Source organism: Silene latifolia, chromosome 7 (genome assembly GCF_048544455.1).
Source record: "Silene latifolia isolate original U9 population chromosome 7, ASM4854445v1, whole genome shotgun sequence".
Lineage (NCBI taxonomy): Eukaryota > Viridiplantae > Streptophyta > Magnoliopsida > Caryophyllales > Caryophyllaceae > Silene > Silene latifolia.
Window position 1 is genome coordinate 71,698,751 of NC_133532.1, and position 22,522 is coordinate 71,721,272.

Genomic DNA, 22,522 nt, shown 5'->3' on the forward strand with positions numbered 1-22,522 from the left:
TATTACAATCCATATTAGGGTTATTGATATGAAAATCGTTTAGATTATAATTTGATGATATGGATTCTGATTTGGGTAGTTGTTCCATAATTTAACAATTTGTCTGAGTTACGGATAAAATTTGTTCTTTGTACTAATTAATTTGAATGAATTGGGTTAACTGTTGAATTTAAAGTGTATGCCTTGAGATTGGAAGCCTAATGAGGATGGGAAATGAGATGTTGTCGGGTGACGGATTTCGTCAATCTGAATCTTTATTCAGTGTTTAGATTTGTTAGTTTTCAATTTTGAATTCTTTATACAGTAAAATAAAGGAGCAAAAAAAACTATCAGTCTAATCCAGTTTATACAAAATTTTAATGACTGCTCCTAACAGTTTGTTCTTATCAGTTCCATTGATGCTTTGTGTGGTGTTAGGATTATACTGATATAGCCTCGATTCGTGTCGTTGAGCTGATTGTAGAAATGCTGGACCTGTTTTCTTATAAAATTATTTGTTAGTTTTCAATATGAATTTTTATTAGAAAGTTTATACTTTGGTGTATTGAATTTAATACAGACTTAAAGATGAGGAATGATAGAAGTTGGATGTATTTACCTAGACGTTTGCCTGAGTTTGAGAATGGAGTCACTGAATTTCTAAATGCGTCCTTTTCTAAGGCTGTTCACGGGAATCAAATAAGATGTCCATGTAAGCGGTGCAAGAATAGATATTGGTTAAAAAGACATGAAGTGTTTGATCATCTAATAGGATTTGGCTTTGTTGAAAATTATGTTGTATGGATTTTTCATGGTGAGGATGAGTTATCAAACGAAACTATAAATGAACCTCCACATGAAAACCATAATTTCCATGATAATACTGATACTTTGCTCGAACATAGGTTTAGAAATCCCTATGAAGGCTCCACCAATGTACAAAATGGTCCAAATGATGAAGCTAAAAAGTTCTATAGGATGTTGGAAGAGGGAGAACAAGAGTTGTACCCAGGGTGTAAGAACTTCTCTAAGCTATCTTTTATTATTCGACTATTTTTGTACAAGAGCCTTCATGGAATTAGCAATACATCATTTAATGATCTGTTGCGTTTATTACGAGATATGGTTCCTGAGGCGAAGATTCCTGGAAACTTTAATGAGGCTAGGAAAATTGTGAGGGATTTGGGTCTTGATTATAATAAAATATTAGCTTGTCGTAATGATCGTATGTTATTCGGAAAGAGTTTGAAAATCTTTCAAGAGTGTCATAAATGTCATGCGTCTAAATGGAAAGAATCCAAGGAGTCGTGTAATGGGTCCTCAAATAGCCGTAAAATACCAGCAAAAGTTCTATGGCACTTTCCACTAAAACCTAGAGCTCAGAGGGTGTATATGAATCCGAAATTCTTTGAATATATGACTTGGCATCCGATAAACGTCCAAAGGACGGCTTTCTTAGACACCCTGCTGATGGTGCTGCTTGGAAGAGTTTTGACTCTTTGTACCCTTGGTTTGCTGATGAACCTAGAAACATTAGGTTAGGATTAGCTTCTGATGGATTCAATCCGCTTCGGACTATGAGTATTGCTCATAGTACATGGCCCGTGGTGCTGGTTAATTATAATTTGCCTCCTTGGATGTTTATGAAACCTGAATTTTTTATGTTGTCGTTGTTGATTCCTGGCCCCGAGGGCCCTGGTAACAATATTGACGTTTATTTGCAGCCATTAATTGAGGAGTTAAAAGATTTGTGGAATGTAGGGTTGCAGACATATGATAAATTTAGGAATGAAACATTTAGGTTACATGCAACTTTGAATTGGACAATTAGTGATTTTCTAGGTAATTCAATGTTGTCTGGATGAAAAACAAAAGGTAAATTTGCATGTCCTAACTGTAACCATGAAACAGATTCATTGTATTTGAAGCATAGCAAAAAGATTTGTTATATGGGTAGTCGCCGATTTTTGGATGTAAATGACCCTTCGCGACGTAACAAGAAGTCTTTCAATGGTAAGGTTGAAGAGAGACCCCCCCCCCCCCCCCCCCCCCCCCCCAAACCTCTGACTGGTTGTGATGTATTCGAAGAGGTATCTGACTTTGAGAATAATTTTGGAAAGCAGCAAAAGATTAAGAGAAATAGTGACAGCCCTTGGAAGAAGAAGTCGATATTTTTTTACTTGCCGTATTGGAGACATATTAAATGTAGACATAATCTTGATGTGATGCATATTGAAAAAAATGTTTGTGACAATGTGCTTGGAACTTTATTGGATATCCCGGGTAAGAGTAAGGATCATACTAATGCTCGTTTTGATCTCTTAGAATTGGGTATTAAAGAAGATCTACATCCCCAATTATCAAAAGATAAGAGACGTGTAAGTCTTCAGAAGGCTTGTTATACAATGTCTTCAACAGAAAAATATATCTTCTGTCGTGCCTTGAAATCAGCAAAACTTCTATATGGGTTGGCCTCAAATATTTCGAGATGTGTGAATTTAGCACAAAAAAAAGTTTCTGGCTACAAGAGTCATGACGCTCATATCCTATTAGAGTACTTACTTCAAGTTGCTGTGAGAAAGTCCCTTCCGAGGCACGTGGCAATTCCCTTAATTAGACTAGGCAACTACTTTAGAAAATTGTACAGCAAAGTTGTGAATCCAGGAGAACTTGATGCCTTAGAAAATGAAATCATCCAAATATTATGTGAGCTTGAAAAGATTTTCCTGCCATGCTTTTTTGACATCATGGTCCATCTGCCCATTCATCTAGTCGAGGAAATTAGACTTGGAGGTCTCGTGCACGGTAGAGGGATGTACTTCATTGAAAGATATTTGTGTAAATTGAAATCATATGTGCGCAATAGAGGTCGTCCTGAAGGATCTATTGCAGAAGGGTATCTAATCGAGGAATGCATGAACTTCTGTTCTCGTTATGTGGATGGGGGGAAGACAAGATGTAGCAAAGACACAGATGATGAAATAGCTTCTGATGGTACAAAAAATCGAGGCAATGTTGTATTTTCTAATATTGGACATCCATTAGGGGGAAAACGACAGAGAAGTGGAAAAGTGTTCACTTTGGATACTTTATTAGGTGAACAAGCACATCGTTATGCCTTACTTAACTCGGATAGTGATGAAGTTAATGAATATATCAAGTGAGTAACTTTTTACTTTTTTATTATATTTCTATTATGTGATGATTTAACTTTATACTTTTATTTAATATATGAATTTGACAGTGAAATGATTATTTATGTAGAGAACACGAGGTATTTGTGAATTCTCAACGACATAAGAGCAAATGGAAGAGAGCACGAAGCTATAGTCATGAATTCGCAAACTGGTTAAAGGAAAAGGCGAAAGACGATGGTGTTTCTGAACAAATATTCTGGCTTGCTAAAGGTCCAAGTCCTACTGCTAAGAGGTATAAGGGCTATTATGCCAATGGTTATGAGTACTATGCAAAATCTCGCGACGCTCGATGTACGACACAAAATAGTGGAGTATCTCTCTCAGCATTAACTTCAAGTTTTGCTAGCTCCAAAGACAAAAATCCTATTGACGGGGAGGTAACTTATTATGGGGCGGTATTAGAAATTATTGAGCTTAGTTATTGGTCCCAGTTTATGGTTGTCCTCTTTCGTTGTGAGTGGTATCATGTGGAGAAAGATGAATATGGGTTGACATGTGTTAATGTGAACAAATTTTGTTCGGTAGATGATCCCTTTGTGATGCCTTCTCAAGTGCATCAAGTATTTTACGTGGCAGATCCTGTAGTAGATGGGTTGCATTATGTCATGGCTAAGGTTCCTAGAGACGTTTTTGACTATGATGATACCACAGAAGAGGCAGTTTCGAGGGAACCTGATGACCCAGTATTGCAGTTTGGGCCGGGACATCTAGAAGACAATGTCACACTATCAAGGGAAGGTCTGGAGCCTACGGTGCTAGATGCAAATACACTAATGGCCAGTTCTAATACCTTGGTTGGTTTAAATGATGACAACTCTGACTGTGATGATACCTTATGGGAATGGATGCAAGCTGATGATGAAGAATGTAACAATGCTGAATGATGATACCTTATGCTCAATTGTGATGATACATTATTAGCTGATTGTGATACTTGTTTGTGATGATCCTCTTGAGTTTGATTGTCATGATAAGTTGGTTGGTTTAAATGATGGCAAATTAATCTTTGATTGTTGTATGACTACTATTTCTGATAATATTTTAGGTTTTTTTTGAAAGAATGAGGCAGGAAATGAAGAGAGCAGATGTACCATCAAACGCCATTGATTACTTGAGGATAAGAAAAGAACGGATTGCACAAAATAAGGCGAAGCTGCAGGAATTTGGCGTGCATAATATTTCAAACTCATTGACAAGCTTGGCGGAAAGTAGCAAGAAAAAGAAAAGGAAGGGAAAAGCATCAGATAGAACAAGTGGTTCAACCGACATAGACATGGATTATTTTCCTAGTAACAGTGACGAAGAAAACATCCCTTTAAATGTCGAGCCTTCAAAAAAGGTTACCTTTATTTAATATTGTTTTCCTAGTAACTTTATACTTTCATAATATATATATTGTTTGATGTTATTTTTATGCATATCCACGTTTTTCAGCCTCAAACTCGACAGCGTGTACAGTATATACCTCCCGGGTCTGTCACGAAATTCTCTGGTATCTCAAGACAAATTTTTGCACCCAAAAACCAAGGTTGTCTTACCAATAAGAAGCAGCAAGTGTCCCAATTTCACTCACCTTTTGACAAAGAGAAAACATTTGAAAGGCATAATTCAGGTAGAGAAAATGTTATGCAGAAAAACCAGGGAAAGAAGATGACAATGGCTGATTTGATCTTGCATAATAAAATGTTTCAAAACGAAAAAGAAATGACTAATGATCATGACCAAATACTATCTACACCTTCGACGATAGATGATCGATACACGGGCTCAAAAACAACTCATAATTCTACTGTTAACACTTTGCCCACAGTTGAAGAATTTCTATCCGCTGGTTTGAACGGTATGTGCAATTTATTTTTTCCTTAAATAATAAATTTACCTCGTTTGCTTTTTTCAATACAAGTTCAACCTAATGACTGATTGTAAATTTGGTGTAGTGCACTCTGAAGGTTTGTCTAAATTAGGTAGAAATGAATTTATGCCTTCAGGTTCTGAAGGGCATGTTTCTGAAGAAGAAGAATCCGATCCAGATGGTGAATTTGATGACATGGCAGGCGAATATGACGAAGAAGCTTTTGGCTCTGAGAGTGAGGATATTGATTTAGATGAACAAGATCTTGCATTAGAGGGTAAGTTAATGTTACATGTTTTATGTTTTATTCTTTTGTAGATTTCGAAATAATTACTTACACTTGGTGAATTTTATCTAGCTATTTCGCAAGGGAAAACAAGAGGACCAACCATGTTGCACCATGTTCATACACGAACTTCGAAAGAACGGATCCCTGTCATTTTGAACGAATTTAGGCAACCCATTCCCGTGCTTATTCCGAATGATACTGAGGATAATACTAATGATACTGCTAATGAAAATGTTGATGATAGTGCTAATGATGATGCTAATGATGATGCTAATGATGATACCGTGGTTAAAAAGAAAGATCCTGTAGGTGAATTTGCCCGCTTTATAGGTACAGTAGCACGAGTCTACGATAATGCACCGCTAGTCTATGACACTTGGCGGAAAGTGCCCAACAAAGACCAACTGTGGGATTATGTCTTGGTAGGTAACGATGGATATTAATAAATGTTTTTATGTGATAATTTCTTTGCGTTTTTCCTAACTTACCCAAATCCATGTGTAGTCGAAGTACATTGTACCTGATGAAGGGAAGGACTGGGTGTTGAAGACCATGGGTGCTGCGTGGAGAGTTCATAAGTGTCGCTTCAAGAAAAGGCATTACTACAAGTATAAAGATGATAAGACTAGGTGGCTACACAGATCAAAAACAGTACCTGAGGACCACTTTTTAAAATTGCTTGCTAAATGGAAAAAGACATCTGAAAAGGTTTTTTTTTGCCATTTATTTCACTTACCCTTCAATTTATACCATCAGTAACTATTAGTTAATGTGCATACGATAGTACAGGAACATTAATGTATATAATGTGAATGTGCAGAACCGCTGTTCTCGTAATAGGGAGCGTCGTTTGGCTCAGAGAAATATGCACGTCGCTGGTCCTAAAAGTTTTGCATGTATACGCGAGGAAATGGTATTGACTTAACTGTTACAAGTGTTGTTTTCATTTCATATGAGACTGTAATTCTTATAATATTTTATCTTACAGAAACATAAAAATCCAGACAAAAAGCCACCTTCACTTGCTGAACTCTTTGAACAGACTCGTAAAAGAAAGGAAGGAAATTTACACAAGGAATCGTATGAGGATACAACAAAAAAGATTGTAAGCTACTTGATTCTATTTTCTCATGAGTAATATTTTGATTATTTACAATATGCTTTTAACGACTAATTAAGTATATTAATAGGAAGCAATGAAGAGTTACGTACCAGATGATAATGGAAGTGGTTCGACGGATCCATTTTTGGCTGTGATGGGAAAAGAATATAGTGGTCGTCGAAGATTATTTGGTAGAGGGGTTTGTAACAAAAAACTGAAGCAAGTTAATGCTGCACCATCATCGTCTTATTTGGTTCCAGGAGAGGTATTGGTCTCGCTCAAGAGTAGTTTGGCTGAAGATTTGCGAAAAGATGCAGATAGTGAAATGAATCGAGTAGAAACTTTTTTTAAAGAATTGGAAGAAGAGCATCTAAAGAAGAAGGAATACTTGGAAAACATGGAAAAAAATCTGGAGAATCAAAGAGAAGCTATGACCCAACAAATAATGAAAACCATTATGGAAAAGCTGCCGGAAGAAGTTGCTAGGCGATACTTACATTGAGGTACATCTTCATATTTGTTTAATTCTCTATTTTTATTTAGCTAAGGTGGTGCCAAGTACTCGATGGGGCAGAATTACGTACGCCCATGTTTGTTGGTACGATCATGTTGTGTTGTTAGGGCGATCATGTTGTGTTGCTGGGAGTATAGTCGAGGTTGGTTGTGGTTAATCTGATGTTGTGCTGTTAGGAGTATAGTCGATGGGTCAGAATTACGGCCAGTGTAGTTGGTGTAATAACAGGTGAACTTCAACTGTTTTTCATTGAGAAATTAGTGTATGTCGGCTTATATGCCTCGCCCCGTTTTGCGTCTTGTTTAGCTGCTTTTTTGCTGCCTGTTTTCAGCCCGTATTGCCGCTGTTTTCAACCCGTTTTGCTGCTGTTTTCAACTCTGTTTTCCGCTCTCTGTTGCTGCTGTTTTGCACCCTGTTTTCCGGCTTTTTTCAGGCCCGTTTTGCTGCTATTTTGCTGCTTATTTTAGCCCTATTTCGCTGCTGTTTTCGTTCTATTTTCAGCTCTGTTTTCCGCTCTGTTTTGCTGCTGTTTTGCGCCCTATTTTGCTGCTGTTTTCCTGCTTTTTTCAGGCCTGTTTTGCTGCTGTTTTCAGCCCTATTTTCCTGCTGTTTTCGTTTCGTTTTAAGCAAACTTTGACACGGTAGCTAGCATGGTACTAACTTCAAATGTTTTTCATGTGATGACCTCGCTTCAAATACGACATTTTGATGGCAATTCAAGTATACACATGCAAAAGAACTACCATGAAGAAAATGAAATAGAGTGAAGTCTATGATTAGATTATGTATTTTTTTATTTAGTCGTTTGATATTTATATTCCAAGCGAAAGCGTACGATTATTATGTGCATTTTACGCACCTTTTGTAATAAGCAAAATAATGTAAAACGTTGCTTCCTTTAATCAAGTTGTTGCTTTTTTGACAATAAAGTGTTGCTTATGATATTTCAAATATAAGGTTATTGGTGGCTATAAGTGTTGCATGTTTATATTGAAAGTGATGCTATTCAACATAAAGAGTGTTGCAATTGAAAAAAAAAGGTGTTGCAATTGAAAAAAAAAGGTGTTGTAACCAATATCAAAAGTGTTGCGTCGACCTATGAAATGTTGCTTTTCTTGCTCTAAAAGTGCTGCATTACCAATAAAAACCGTTGCCATAGCTATCCAAAAAAAATGTTGCATATGTGGGAGTGGGTGCAACACTTCAAAAAAATGTTGCCTTTTGGTAAGAAGTGTTGCACGAAGTGTTGCATTTAGGCTAATACAACAAGGCTTTAGGTAGCACTTGATAAAATGTTGCTTTAGCTATATGGCAACACTTATAAACCATTAAGCAACATATATTGAGTGTTGCAAGAGAACTACAATGTAGTAGTGTCATATTCAGACAATATTTCTAGTGTAAGGAATTAGTAAGCTCTCTAAGAAAACTAGAGAAATAAAAACTCCAAACTTCTTCCTCTCTTAGCCGAATTAAGAGAGCCAAAAATAAATATTTTGGATCATTTTAGTTAAATTAATATTGTTCTAGTAATAATAATATTAATTTTGTTAAGAGTTTACCTTGGGTATAAATCCTTGGGAGGGATTCTCCACTTGAATCCTTGTTCTTCCATTTTGGAGTGCTCAAGAACAAGTAAGAAGGAGATCTTACTTGTGCCCAATAATCCGAAATTCCAATGTAAGGGTTGATGATTTCTTCCTTTTAATTATTGTTTTCATGCATAAGATCATCTTTTAATTTTATGACTAAATTAAAATCATCACATATATGATTATGTCGAGTAAAGAGATATAAATTTCTAACACACACTACCTTCTCCCACTCTCCGAGGAAGCCGAGAACATAATCCAACACCAAAGGGAGGACATCGCCGAGCCCTCCTCCTCTATTATCATTCCACCCTACCCATTCACCTACCATGAGTTTCAACCCGAAAATGTTACGGCAGGGAATGACTACTTGACTCTTTTGATGCAACAAATGCACATGCAAGCCTATGAGGATTGAGTCAATGCATATATAGCACAATATCCGCCTCTCTTACATCTAGCTAGGCAAGGGCTTCTTGACCCATCTTGTCCTTTGCCTAGTTGGGCGGATAGGGAAGTCTTCTTTCCTAGTGCTTCTAAGGATGCTAGCTTGGGTGAGAAGGAGGTTGTTGTTGAGAGTGGTGGAAAAGAAGGTGAAGAGAATGAAGAAGAGAATGAATAAGGTGAAGAAGAAGAGGGTAGTGAGGAAGAAGAAGGAAGTTCATGTGAAAGTGTTGAAGCCTCCGGATCTATGGAGGTTGATTCTAGTGAAGAGGTTGATGATGATGGAGATGATAGTGATGACGTCATGGGCGAAGATTGAGGATTAGCATACTCTTGGGAGGATGCCACATTACTTTGTGAGTTTCCTACACCTCCTTTAAGGATTGTTTATTTCTCTTGTTTTTCATATAATTTTTATCTTGATCATGATTTTTTAGAACTAGCATCAATTAGGGGACTCACACCTCGGTCCCATTGAGGTGTTTCTTTTATTGTTCCCACATTCAAAATCCAAAATGACAATTATAATTTCATACATAGCATCATCATACATGAACTCCTCCAATTTTTGACATTGCAATAATGTCTATTTTGGTTTGGGGAAGTTGATGCATATGCATTGGCAGCTAATCTAAATTATGCTCTCCAACCAAAAAAAAAAACTCATGCATCATATAGCATAGCTTAGTTTGCATTCACTTGTTTATATGTCATATACTTTGCATTTAGTTTAGAAATCATGCATCCTCATATAAATTGCATAATTTTCTATCGTATTGGCCATTGAGGACAATGCCCATACTAGTGTGGGGATGGGAAATTCTAACATGACTTTTTAAAACAAAAATGATAAAAATTGAAAAATTGAAAAATACAAAAACATGTCTTTTTATTTCATAAATCATAAAAACCATAAAAATTTGAAAAATTCAAAAATCCAAAAACATGTTCTTTTCTTTTATAGTATAGTCTTATATATATTATGTTTGTTCATCCTTTTTCACATAGATCGACTACGCCAAATCCGAGACATGAGGATATAGAAAACCGCATGGTATGATCTTTCCAATCTCCTTTTTCCTCTTTATATTAATGACTATGTGGCTTTATTTTGATTGATGCGTTATAAACAATGTGAATTTAGGATTGCATTTTGATTATTTGGCATACTAGTTGGTAGAATCATATGCATTAGGTTTAATAAAAGTTAGTTGCATCATGGCATATAGATGCATTTAGGAAAAATCTTGTGAAAGCATCTATTTGGGAAGCTCGATAAGTGTATATAAGGCCCTTGTAGATACTTTATCTCCTTAAGGCTTCGCTTGTTAGAATATTTGTAAAACACCCTAGGATGTGTCATGCTAGTATTCTTTGACCCATGGATTAAGGCCTAGTCAAGAGTACCTTGTGGTGTGATAACTCCTTGGCTACCGTTTATTCCAAGGTGACCCTTGAAACCATGCAACCATCATCCATGTTCTACCACATTTTGTCATCAAAAAGGGAATGGGCACAGAAAATGTTCAAAAATTGAGTTCAAAAATTGAAATGAAAGTCGAAAAATTTGCAATTGCATCAAAGAAAAAGGAGTAACAAAAATGAAAACTCCTATGCTTCAAAAATAAGCACCCTCACTACAAATGGGGTGACTTTGAAAATGTTCAAAAGAAAATGCAAAAAGTTGAAAGTTGTCAAGTGTTGAAAATGCCAAACATCAAAAGAAATGGCAAAGAAATGTTCTCAGAATGTCAAATGCCACAAGAAATTGGGGGGGGGGGGGGACAACAAAAAAGCAAACTCCCATATGAAACTCAAGTTCTATTGATCCCTTTTGCATCGTATCCACTTTTGTGCATGGTAGATAGGGGACGACCCTTCTTCTTATCTAGGCAAGAAGGGGAATTCCGTGATCCTCCAGTGTTTCTAACACCATAGGGAGTCTACTCTCGACGAAAGCATTCAACGATTGAGGACAAAGGTACCCTAGCTTGACACAACTTGGAGGTGATTTATTGGTATCCTTCTAGGCTTAGTAGTTTGAAGAAACCGTATCTATGATGGAATGTGTACCCTTAGATTCCTTCCCTTGTAGATAATTTCCGCCACTTAGATGAGGAAAGTAGCTATTCATTTTTGTAGATGCATCAATTACTTGTTTTGTGTGCTTTAATGCTTGGATGTGTCGCCATATTGGCAAGCCCCGCCTTGCCTTGCAAGAAGGTATCCTACCTCATGGTTGTCTTGTTGTGAGTTGAAGGGGCGGAGTGAGACCCGATAATTGTCTCACATCGGCTATATTAGTAGGTTAGTTTGAATATGGGTCCTAGTTTTTGTCATCTCTTTACTCGGGACGAGCAAAGGTTCGGTTTGGGGATATTTGATGTGACTCATATTTAATCATATTTAGTCCCCGAATTAGCCTCGTTCCTATGCTTTTTAGTGCATAATTGGGTCATTTACTATCTTTAGTTTCCCGTTTTGTATATCCTTTGAGGTTTTGTTCCCTTGGTAGGAAAGGAGTGCAAACCTTGCATTTTCATGGCAAAATGGAGCTAAATTGATCGAATTCAATGACCAAGCATCAAAGGGAAGACGATACTAGAAGGCCTATGTAGATAATAAAGTAGATTGAGCAATTATGAAAGGATCCATGCATCCCCAACAAGATCCCCGAGGATTGTTGAGGAAAGAAGAAAAGAGAAGTGCTGACCCAGCATCCGAGCGTCTCCCTGCCAAGAACGAGCGTCTCCTTGCCCAGAATCCGAGCGTCCCGATGCCAAGACGCTCGTCTTGAGGCCACCAAATCCGAGCGTCTCTCCCCTGATCTACTCGGATTCCCATGCAGAACCCACCGTGCCTACAGCCTAGACGCTCGGGACGAGCATATTTCCTGGAGACTACCAAAACAGAGATGAGCATCTCCTTGGAGAGGAGCACTTCCTCAACTTTTCTTAAGGGTCTTAATAGTCATTTAAGCCCTTAGTAACCCTAATCCTTGTACCTAATCTCTAGTATAAATACCCCATTGTACTACCTAGATTAGCATGTCATCTTAATATCATCTTAATCTTATCCTAATCAAGTCTCAATACTCTCTTAATCTTGTAATCAACTCTTAATTTAGCATTAATACAAATCTCATTTATTAATCTTTCCTTAATTTCTCTATTGTTCATCATTTATTTTGGGTAATTAGAAGATTATTTGGGTTTATTTGGAGGATTGACAATCCATCAATCATCAAGTACTTCTATTATTCTTTGTTTGATTATTTGGAATCATCTTTATAGGTATAATTCTCTCTTAATCCCTTTTTAATTATTGTTAATCATCATCATTTGTTCATCATGTTTTGCCTTGCTAGTATGATTGACAACCTTGTTAGCATGTTAAACTTAATAATGAGTGAGTAGTTTCCTTAACTAGGGTTAATGGGGAATTAGGGGAAACCAACATGGGGATTGATTTTTGCTTAATCTAATATGTTTTCATAATTAATTTGCTTGCTTGTTGTGATTTCAACTTATGCACATGTTATGTTTGATGAAATGCGAGCCTATGAATCCTTGAATTTTTTACCCATCACTTACCTTTTCAATAAGACTTGTAAGACATAAACCAACTCGAGTCTCATTAGACCATGCATATAGTTGGATAGGGAGGATTAAGTTGACTTGTAAGTGTTGTACAATCTAATCGATTCGGCTCCGGGACCCAAACCTTCTTAGGGATTGTAAGATATAAACCAACTAGATCCCATCACAACAATAAGTGTTTACATCTAGTAGAAAACATGTTTGTATGATCAAATCCCATGAATCCCCTATGAACCCATAACACCCTAGTGCTTTTAATCAATTGCTTACATCTCATTTTAATCATCTTGCTTGTTCACATTGCTTTGCTTTTATATTGTTGATTAGTTTAGTTGATCTCTTACCTCAACCCAAATTGTGACACCCTTAGACACAACCATTTGCAATCGAAAATCCTACATCAATACCTGTCCCTTGGGATCCGATCTTTACTTACCTCTTTACTAAGAGTATAGTAGTTTGTGAAGTTATAAATATTGTTTTGGTCTAGGTAACTTTTGACAACGAGTAACAAAACCAATCCGACCAAAAATGGGCTCACTATGGTACAAGTATGAAAGAATTATTATAAATAATCACTTGTAGTGAGTCGTATTCTTGTGACAATGCCTTTATGCTATACCTTTTTACTTGACATGTCTTTACGCCTCTTTCGGATTGTCCTGCCGATTGTGGGTTTAGCTCATATCTTCCGCCTCTTTCGGACTGTCCTGCCAATTGTGGGTTCTCAATTTCCAATTAAGGGCTCGGGTCTTGGATGCGGACTGTCCTGCCGCATGTCAAATCGGGAACTGTACTATCCCGAGAGTCTGGCCGGATTTAGACTAGGGCTGAGTCTTGGGAGTACCATTGTCGTCCTACTAGGGGGACTATATATATATATATATATATATATATATATATATATATATATATATATATATATATATATATATATATATATATACATATATAGAACTAGGATCACATGAGTCCACCCTATCTTTTTGAGTCCCGTGAGTCCACTTATGTATCACACGCTCTACACAAAAATATCCCGAATTTTTTTATGAATAAAAAAAATATTTTTTTTTATGAATAATTTTTTTTTTAAGTCTAAGCTGTGATATTGTTTGGTATAACCTGTGATATTGTATCTGAGTCTCTGAGTCCAGTAAAAGAGTATCATGAGTTATACAAAACAATATCACACCTTTCAATAAACAATACCACTGGTTGTACTAAACAATATCACGGGTTATACTATACAATATCACAACACTGAACCTAATTTCGTCTTTCACTCCGCCTTTCACCATCTTCATTTTCAGTCACACTGAAGCTTTTAGTCCATGCATTGTCAAATTAATTAGCCTATATGAGATTCAAACCCATATATTGCATTGTTTTGCAGTAACCTACAAGAGACAGGCACAACAATTGGCACAATATTAATAAGCTAAACTTTCTAAGAGCTAATATAGTTAATACAAAACTAGACTCGACTGTAGTAAACCAGAAACCGAAAGTAAGAAACATTCAGTGAAAAGCTTACACTGACTCCAGCTTTGTAAGGTTCTGAATAGCAGGAGATAACTTCCCGGATACACTTTGACTTGGCAACCCCATGAACAACAAGATTAAGTATATAGCAATCAGAACATAGAATTCTGATGATAAGCTAAAATCCTAAATAATGGAAGTGTAAAACCATTTACGGTTGCCTCATCCGATATGAACAGGGGATTTTTGTCAAATTTGGAATCAATCATCATATACGGTTATGCAGGTGCATGGTGGAGTAAGGCAACTTTTTTAATAGCATAGATGCAACACAGTTATAAAATGGTTTGACTAACATGAAAGGAAGTGGATCCATCAGAGAATGGTTTCGTGTATGTTCCTTGAATATTTAAATTAAGATATTCCAATATTAGTGTAAGTTCGTGATATTCTTTTGTATAGCGTATGATATATAAGTGGACTCATGGGACTCAAAAATATAGGTGGACTCACCGGATCTTGCCTCTATATATATATATATATATATATATATATATATATATATATATATATATATATATATATATATATATATATATATAAGCAAGATCCGGTGAGTTTGCCACTTTTTGTGAGTTACCCCCGCATTTATATACCATTGGATCTAACAAGATCAAGGGCTGAGAGCCTGAGATTAGACCAAAAATACACACACACACACACACACACACACACACACACACACACACACACACACACACACACACGCACGCACACACACACACACACACACACACACACTCATTTTTTCTTTCTCTTTCTCCCTCTCATCATCCTGCGTTGTCCTGTAAACTTTTTTTTCCATGCTTTCTTCATTCTTCCCCTCTTTTTTCCTATTTTCTTCAAGTTCATGGCATAATCCAATCAAATTTTCACAAAACTAGAGTAATTCAAGTCGAAAATACAAAATTAATTCATTATCTTCGTTCAATTTGATTGATACACGCATCACGTCAGTTTTTGCCCAAAATTTGAAGAAACCCTAGCACTAAGCGACAAAACGAAGGAATGCGTAGGTTATATAAGTCGATATATGTTATTTTGCGATTTATTTCAATTGTTACTCCGTTAGTATGCTTGTTTATCATACCTTTGACATTTGATTGATGATTGATTATCATAATCCTGAAAATTTGTCGGTAATCTAGATTTGTACACCAATTGTTTGTTAAAATGTCTAGTTGTATGTATAAACTCAGTAATTGTAATGAAAAAACGTGGTTATTTAACAGTTATTCAAATGCAGAAACTCAGTTATTGTAATGTAGAAACTCAGTTATTGTAATATATAAACTCATTTATGGTAATGTAGACACTCATGGTATTTGTAGTTATTGTAATGTAGAAACTCGGTTATTGTAATGAATAAAGTCAGTTATTCTATATGTGATTTAGTTATTCACTCGTCAAGTCCAGATATCTTCAATCCGGTTATTTTACAATCCACTTATTTCTTGGGTGTTTTGTTAAGTTATATTCTGCTTTTTGATGATTTGCAGGTTGAATCACGATAGACGCGGATAATTGACGTTCAATGGAAAATTTGATGTATATACTTGGTTATTTTTTCTTAGTTTTCATTTGTTTAATTGAACAACTCAGTTATTGTAATGTAGAAACTCATTTATTGTAATGTAGAAAAACTCAGTTATTGTAATATAGAAACTCTGGTATTTGTACTTACTTCAATGTAGAAACTCAGTTATTGTAATGTAAAAACTCGGTTATTGTAATGAAAACTCTTGTATTTATAGTTATTGTAATGTAAAAACACAGTTATTGTAATGAGTAAATCGTGTTATTGTATTGAGGTGAAACTCAAAGATATTCAAATTTATATCTTGTGTTTGTTTTCAGCTTATTTAATTGCATAACCAGTCATTTTCAGTCAATCAATAATTGCGATTGGTTAATTCAATAGCAAAATCTGAAAAATGAAATAATAATATATACCAAGGTTAAAAAAACCACTTACTTTCATTATATAAGTATTTTGTTTACACCACATTACACTTAAACATCTCCAACAAATTATATCTAAGCATCATCATAATTACATCTAAGCATTTCAAATAATACATCTAACAATAGTAACATCACAAATATTACATATATTTAATCCAATTCAACATCTAAAACTATTTCTTCCAACGAGAACCGTGTCTTGCAGTTGTTTTCACGTTTCTTCCACAAGTATTTCTTCCCAACGAGAACCATCTCTTGGCTATTGATGAGGGTTGAACCAGCAGACAACAAAAGTTCACTGAAAGAAATAAAACAAAAAGGGGTTAAGTTATAAATAAATATGCAACGGATATACAATAACCACTCACAAGTATTGAAATAACGGTAAAACAACTATAAAGTAACTGCATATTTTATAGAAATAAAGCATAGTATTGTAACCGACTATAAGCATATTATATAAGACCACAATAATAACTCCAAATTGAAATAACTAAGTTAAAACAATACAATTCTAATTTGAAACAACTAAGTTAAAATAACACAATAACTAAGTTTGAATAATACAATAATTCGGTTAAAGCAATACAATAACTATTATTAGCAGAATATTTTCTAACATAGCAAACAAGAATTAACTACAAAATACAATAACTGAGTATAAATAATACAATAACTCGGTTAAAGTAATACAATAATTGTTATTAACAAATTAACGACAAAAACCTTGTAATCATCAAAGATACAGAAAAACAATTGAATTAAAAAAAAAACTACTTAAACACCTTACAACCAACATGAAAATGCAAAAAAATCATTTAGAGTTCTCATATCAAACTCAACTTAAATAGATTATATAAGAAGACACCATCTTACAACAACTGTAATTCAAAACAATTAAGTTAAAATAATATAATAACTAAGTTTGAATAATACAATAACTCGGTAAAGCAGTAAATAACTATTATTAACAAAATATGTTCTAACATAGAAAACAAGAAGTAACTACAAAATACAATAACTGAGTTTGAATAATACAATAACTCGGTTAAAGTAATACAATAATTATTATTAACAGATTAATCACGAAACCCTAGAAATTATCAAAGATACAGGAACATAATTGAATTAAAAAAAAAACCTACTCAAACACCTTATAACCAGTATGAAAATGCACAAGATCATTTAGATTCTCATATCAAACTCAAGACCCTATAAATTATTGGAAAAAAAAATGATAGAACAAGCAATTTAACAACATGGATATAAAGTACAAACGGATTTACAATGAATCAACGAAAATGAAACGGATATTAGATAAGAACGATAATGAAAACGCACAAATTAGATCTAGAAAAATAAAATTAGTACTTACCTATAGTGAAATTAATAAGAAATACAAAGATGAATCGAAAGAGACGACGAAATATCCATAATTGATGACGAATTTGAACGATTTGTAGCCTGCAACTTTGAAGAATTTGATGAATATTGAAATTTATAATCTTTACATACGTTTTTTTTTCTGGTTTTTTAGATATGGAAGGAGGAGAGAGAGTTATATTTTCTAATAATGAGAGAGATTGAGAAATTAGTGTCGATTTATAGGCTGAGTAAGATTTAATCCTAGCCATCCATCTTATGTTAGATCAATGGTCTTGATTTAGAGGGGCAACTTACCAACTCATATGATCCTATATATATATATATATATATATATATATATATATATATATATATATATATATATATATATATATATATATATATATATATATATATATATATATGGGTCGAGATCCGGTGAGAACCACCCATATAATGAGAACCATGAGAACCACTTAACAACCTTGGATCTAATAATACACAGGCTGAGATTAACTCAACCAAACCCCAAATTTTTTCGCACGTCCCTCCCAAACCCACCTAATCTCAGTCATTTTTAAATTTTGCTTTCTCTCTCATCATTATTTCTCTCTCTCTTCAACTCATCTGTCGACTATCAAAACCTTCCGCCATCGCCTCTTCGATAATCAAACCTTAACTTTCTCTACAATCGAACGATAAATTCTTCGACAATTAACCTTTCGACGCTGCTTCAATCAATGAAGCCTTTAAATTCGAGGTAAATTTCGATCTTCATGATTATTTGTTGTGAAATTAGTTGAATTAGTCGATTAAATTAGATTGTTCGTGAAATTAGGGATTGATTCATCGATTAAATTTCTGAATTGATGAATTATGCTTTTGAATTTAGGGTTTCGTCTATTAAATTGGGGAAACTGAGAAATTAGGGTTAGGGGATTTGAGAAATTTGTTGAAATATTGAAATTAGGGTTTGATTCGTCTATTAAGTTTCTGGATTGATAAATTATGCTTCTAAATTTAGGGTTTCATGAATTAAATTGGGGAAACTGAGAAATTAGGGTTGGAGACCGTTTATGTGTATCAAATTCTTGTTTATGTGCATCCAAATTCCTGTTTATGTGCATCAAATTCCTGTTTAGGCGCATCAAAGTGTAATTTTGTGAATCAAATTGGCTTAATTGAGAAATTAGGGTTGGAGAAATTGTGAAATTGCCTACATTTGTTAAAATCAGGGACTCAATTTCATGAATTATACTGTTGTATTGTTGCTTATTTAATTTTTGACATTTCTTGTTGCAGCAATAATGACAATGGCAACTGCTCAATACTATCACAAACTTCTTCAAATGTCATTACAAACGAAGGAGTGACTGTTGAAGCTAATGCATGCCAGCCTATATTAGAAATATCTGCAATAGCAGTTAAACATGATGTTCCTGAAGTTGTGACTTTCGAATTTGTTGAAGGTACAATTCTATTCGTCCTGAAATTGTGAGTTTCATGATTGTCTTAGTTATTATTGTTAAAAAGTTGGTAGCCATCCCAATTCTTGGTTGTCCAACTTGTAGTTGCTTGTTGTTTTCAGTTTTTTTAAGGTAATTAAGCTTAGTTTAGGATACATGTCCTCTGTACATGAATGAAATAAGGTTCAGTGTGCATGAAATAAGGTGTAATGTGCATCAAATAATGTTATAAGGTGCCCATGTTTAATTAGTAGTTGGCCTTTGACTAGGAAAAACTGCTTAAGGTATGGCTGCTGGCAGTGTTTTGTATTCACTGGTGTATTTTGTCACCTATGAAAACTCTATTAGTGTTAAACTTCTTAGACTGTACGGAATTTATGATTAATGAAAGCTATATTTTGCTTGTTGGATAGATAGTTAAACTTCTCATGCTGTCTATTAGAGAACACGATTTGCGTCCTATTTGATGCATGTAGAAGTTTATTTCATGCACATATAGCACTTTCCCATGCATGTATAAGGCAAGTATTAAGACACCCTCGCTTTGGAGTTTAGAACGGTGTTCTATACATGTGGTTATGTAATAGAATGTTTATGGTCAGGGGGAGTGTACTTGGATTATCCAGCAACACGAATTTGTGAGAGTGTAATTCATATTCTTTTGCATCCCTCATCTTTCTTACTTTAATTGCACCACATATACAGATATCATAGTAGAGGAGGCAGAGGACGAGGAGGCAGCAGAAGGTTCTTCAAGCAACACGAATCGGGTTTTTGAGTGTCTCAACCATCTTAAGCCTGTTATTGGTATGCTATTCGATAAGCTTGAACTAGGTGTTGAGTTTTATGAAGCATATGCAAAAGAATGTGGGTTTGTGACTAGATTAAGTTCACAAAAGTCTAAAAACGTCGTCGTTACGCATAAAAAGGTTGTGTGTAATAAGGTTGGAGTATGTGAAGCGAAAGGGAAAAATCACCGGAGGCAAAGGACTAGGATAGAATGTCCTTCTTGTATTAAATTTAAGCGAATTTTGGAGGAAGGTCCTGATATGGGTAAATACCAAATATATGGTTTTCATAAAGCTCATAATCATATGCCACAAACACCATCAACAATGGTACATTTGACACAAACGAGAGAGTTGAATGTAGTTCATAAAAAAATGATAATTGACAACTCCAAAAATAACATAGGTCCAGTTAAGTTGTATAGGTTGTTCAAGTAGTATGTTAGAGGTTATAGGAATGTGAGTGCGTCATTGGATGAGTTTAAGAACTTTTCTAGAGATATCAAAAAATATTTATTAGAGGGGGATGCTCAAATGCTTATTGAGCATTTTATGAATATAAAACACATGTGTCCATCTTTTTATTTTGATTTTGAGGTAGACGAGATAGGTCGATTATCACATGTATTTTTGGCTGACCCTATTAGTATTAAAAACTATTTGTTATTCGGGGACATGACCTCTTTTGATACGACCTTTAGAAAATAACATGTATAGGATAATATTTGGCCCTTTCACGGGGGTGGATAATCATAAGAGATGCGTGACCTTTGGGGCTGGACTTATTATTAATGAGAGCAAGGACTCCTTTGCTTGGTTATTTACGAAATTCGTAGAGGCTATGAGGCGTCGTCATCCAGTTTGTATGATAACTGATGAAGATGCGGGGATAGAAGAAGGAATAAAATTAGCCTGGAAAGACAAGGTGCAACATAGATATTGCATGTGGCACATACTGAAAAAGTTGCTTGAGAAGGTAGGGCCTGTAATATGTAAAGATACTGAGTGTCTGATGAAGATAAACCGATGCGTTTGGAGCGAAGATGTGGAGCCGCCTGAATTTGAGGAAAGGTGGACTACACTAGTTGAATCTCAGGGGTTTTCGGATAACGAGTGGCTTAAGGAGAAGTACAACATTAGAAATATGTGGGTTCCAGCTTAATTTCGCGACCTGTTTTTAGGAGGTTTGATGAGAACAACCTCCAGGTCAGAGTCAGAAAACCACTTTTTCAGCAACTTCACTAATCGTAATTTAACCCTAGTTGAGTTTTGGATGAGATTTGAGAGTGCGATGGATGCACAAATATGGACTCATTCGGAATTCGTTGCACAATCAAAAAACGCCTTCCCCCAGTTGTCGACTCCATTAGCCCTAGAAAAGCATGCATCAGAAATCTACAGTCCAACAATTTTCGGTGAGTTTCAAAAGGAAGTCGAAGCGGCTTGCTATTCATGTGGTGTTGGGGATAAAGAAAAAGATTAAACATATCCAATTCTATACACAAATCTCATAGATCAAGTTCGGAACAAAACATATAAGGTTGGTTTTAAGAAGGATGATGTTTTAGTGGTATGCACTTGCAAGAAATTTGAAAGACATGGAATACTCTGTCGACATGCTCTGTGTGTCTTTAAAGATCGGGGAATTCAGAAAGTTCCAAGTGACTACCTGCTTAGTCGATGGAGCAAACTAGAAACCTGCCAACCAATCGTCGGCCCTAATGGCCAGTTTCTTGCTGATTGTACATCAATGGATGTACAGAAAAACAAAGTTGGTGAGTTATGGTCGGAGTTGTTTACTTGTGTGGCACTCGTTGAACAGAGTCCTGGGCATTGTGATGAGTTGTTTGGGATTTTGTGTGAGTTCAAGGAAAGGGAAAAAATGCCCCTGATGAAAGTGGCAATACTGGTATTGCAAAGGTAAAGGACAAGAATGCGGAAATTGGGATGCTTTTAGGAACAAGCATCCTTAGTGAGATTAAGGTTTTGCCTCCAAGGTAGTGCAAAAGCAAAGTGTAATACCCCGTATTTTATATAATATAATCAATTAAACGGATATTATTATATATTAATTATTATGTATTTTATATTACTAATTATGTCGGGATAATTGTTGAGTCGATAATTACGTTGAGCTATCGTAAGTTAATTGAGACGGGTTTATATAGAATTCGAAAGGTGAGCTAACCCATTTGAGTTGGCCCAATAACTGTCCAGCCCATTTAACCCTAAGCCCATTTAACCCTAACCCTAAACCCTAAACCTAATAGTACCCTAATCTTTATCAACCCTACTCCCTCAACCCGCCTCCCTCAACCCGCCTCCCTCACTTCATCAGCTTCAATCTCAACCCTCACGCAAAACGAGAGAGAGAGAGAGCGTGGGTGATGACGGCACAGCAAGGAATACCTTAGGGTGTTTGTCGACAACCGTGGGTGGCCCTGGTGGCGGTAGAGGTGGCAGGAAAAAGGTAAGAGCAACTCATTTCCTCTGTTTTCGCATTTTCTGTCGTGTGTTGGTGGCTGTTGCGTGTCTTAGGGAGGGATGAGGGTGGTTGGTGTCGGGGTAATGGTAATGGGTGGTTAGTGACGAGTGTAGTGGTGGTGGTTAGGGTGGTTATAGGTGGTGTTAGTGGCTGTGCAAGGCGGCACCGACAGGGGGGTAGTAAACGTGTTTAAGCAGGGGTTTTCAGGCGGTTTAGATGGTTAGGTTGGGGTGGCACCACCGTGGACTCGGGGGAGGTCGAAATGGTTGTGCCACGGTGTCTGGGTTCGTGGGCTGACGGAGAGCAAAGTCGTGGTGGTTTGGCAGGGGTAAGGTGAGGGCTA

General features: G+C 35.8%; 3 protein-coding genes across 3 annotated transcripts; all 3 read left to right on the forward strand.

Moving 5' to 3' along the window:
• The first annotated feature begins 567 nt into the window (after nt 1-567).
• Nucleotides 568-4,060, forward strand: LOC141590217 (uncharacterized). Its single transcript, XM_074410824.1, has 5 exons — nt 568-1,326; nt 1,425-1,821; nt 1,891-1,997; nt 2,103-3,139; nt 3,244-4,060. Exons 1-5 carry the CDS (start codon nt 568-570, stop codon nt 4,058-4,060), a joined length of 3,117 nt encoding a protein of 1,038 aa, XP_074266925.1.
• On the forward strand, nt 3,474-6,936 carry LOC141591134 (uncharacterized). The gene is made up of 8 exons (XM_074411547.1): nt 3,474-4,515; nt 4,611-5,016; nt 5,165-5,305; nt 5,387-5,739; nt 5,822-6,025; nt 6,138-6,230; nt 6,306-6,422; nt 6,508-6,936. Exons 1-8 carry the CDS (start codon nt 4,237-4,239, stop codon nt 6,919-6,921), a joined length of 2,007 nt encoding a protein of 668 aa, XP_074267648.1. The 5' UTR covers nt 3,474-4,236; the 3' UTR covers nt 6,922-6,936.
• Nucleotides 6,937-20,403: 13,467 nt separating this feature from the next.
• LOC141590218 (protein FAR1-RELATED SEQUENCE 5-like) lies at nt 20,404-20,856 on the forward strand. The gene has a single exon (XM_074410825.1). It carries the CDS (start codon nt 20,404-20,406, stop codon nt 20,854-20,856), a length of 453 nt encoding a protein of 150 aa, XP_074266926.1.
• The last annotated feature ends 1,666 nt before the right edge of the window (nt 20,857-22,522 follow it).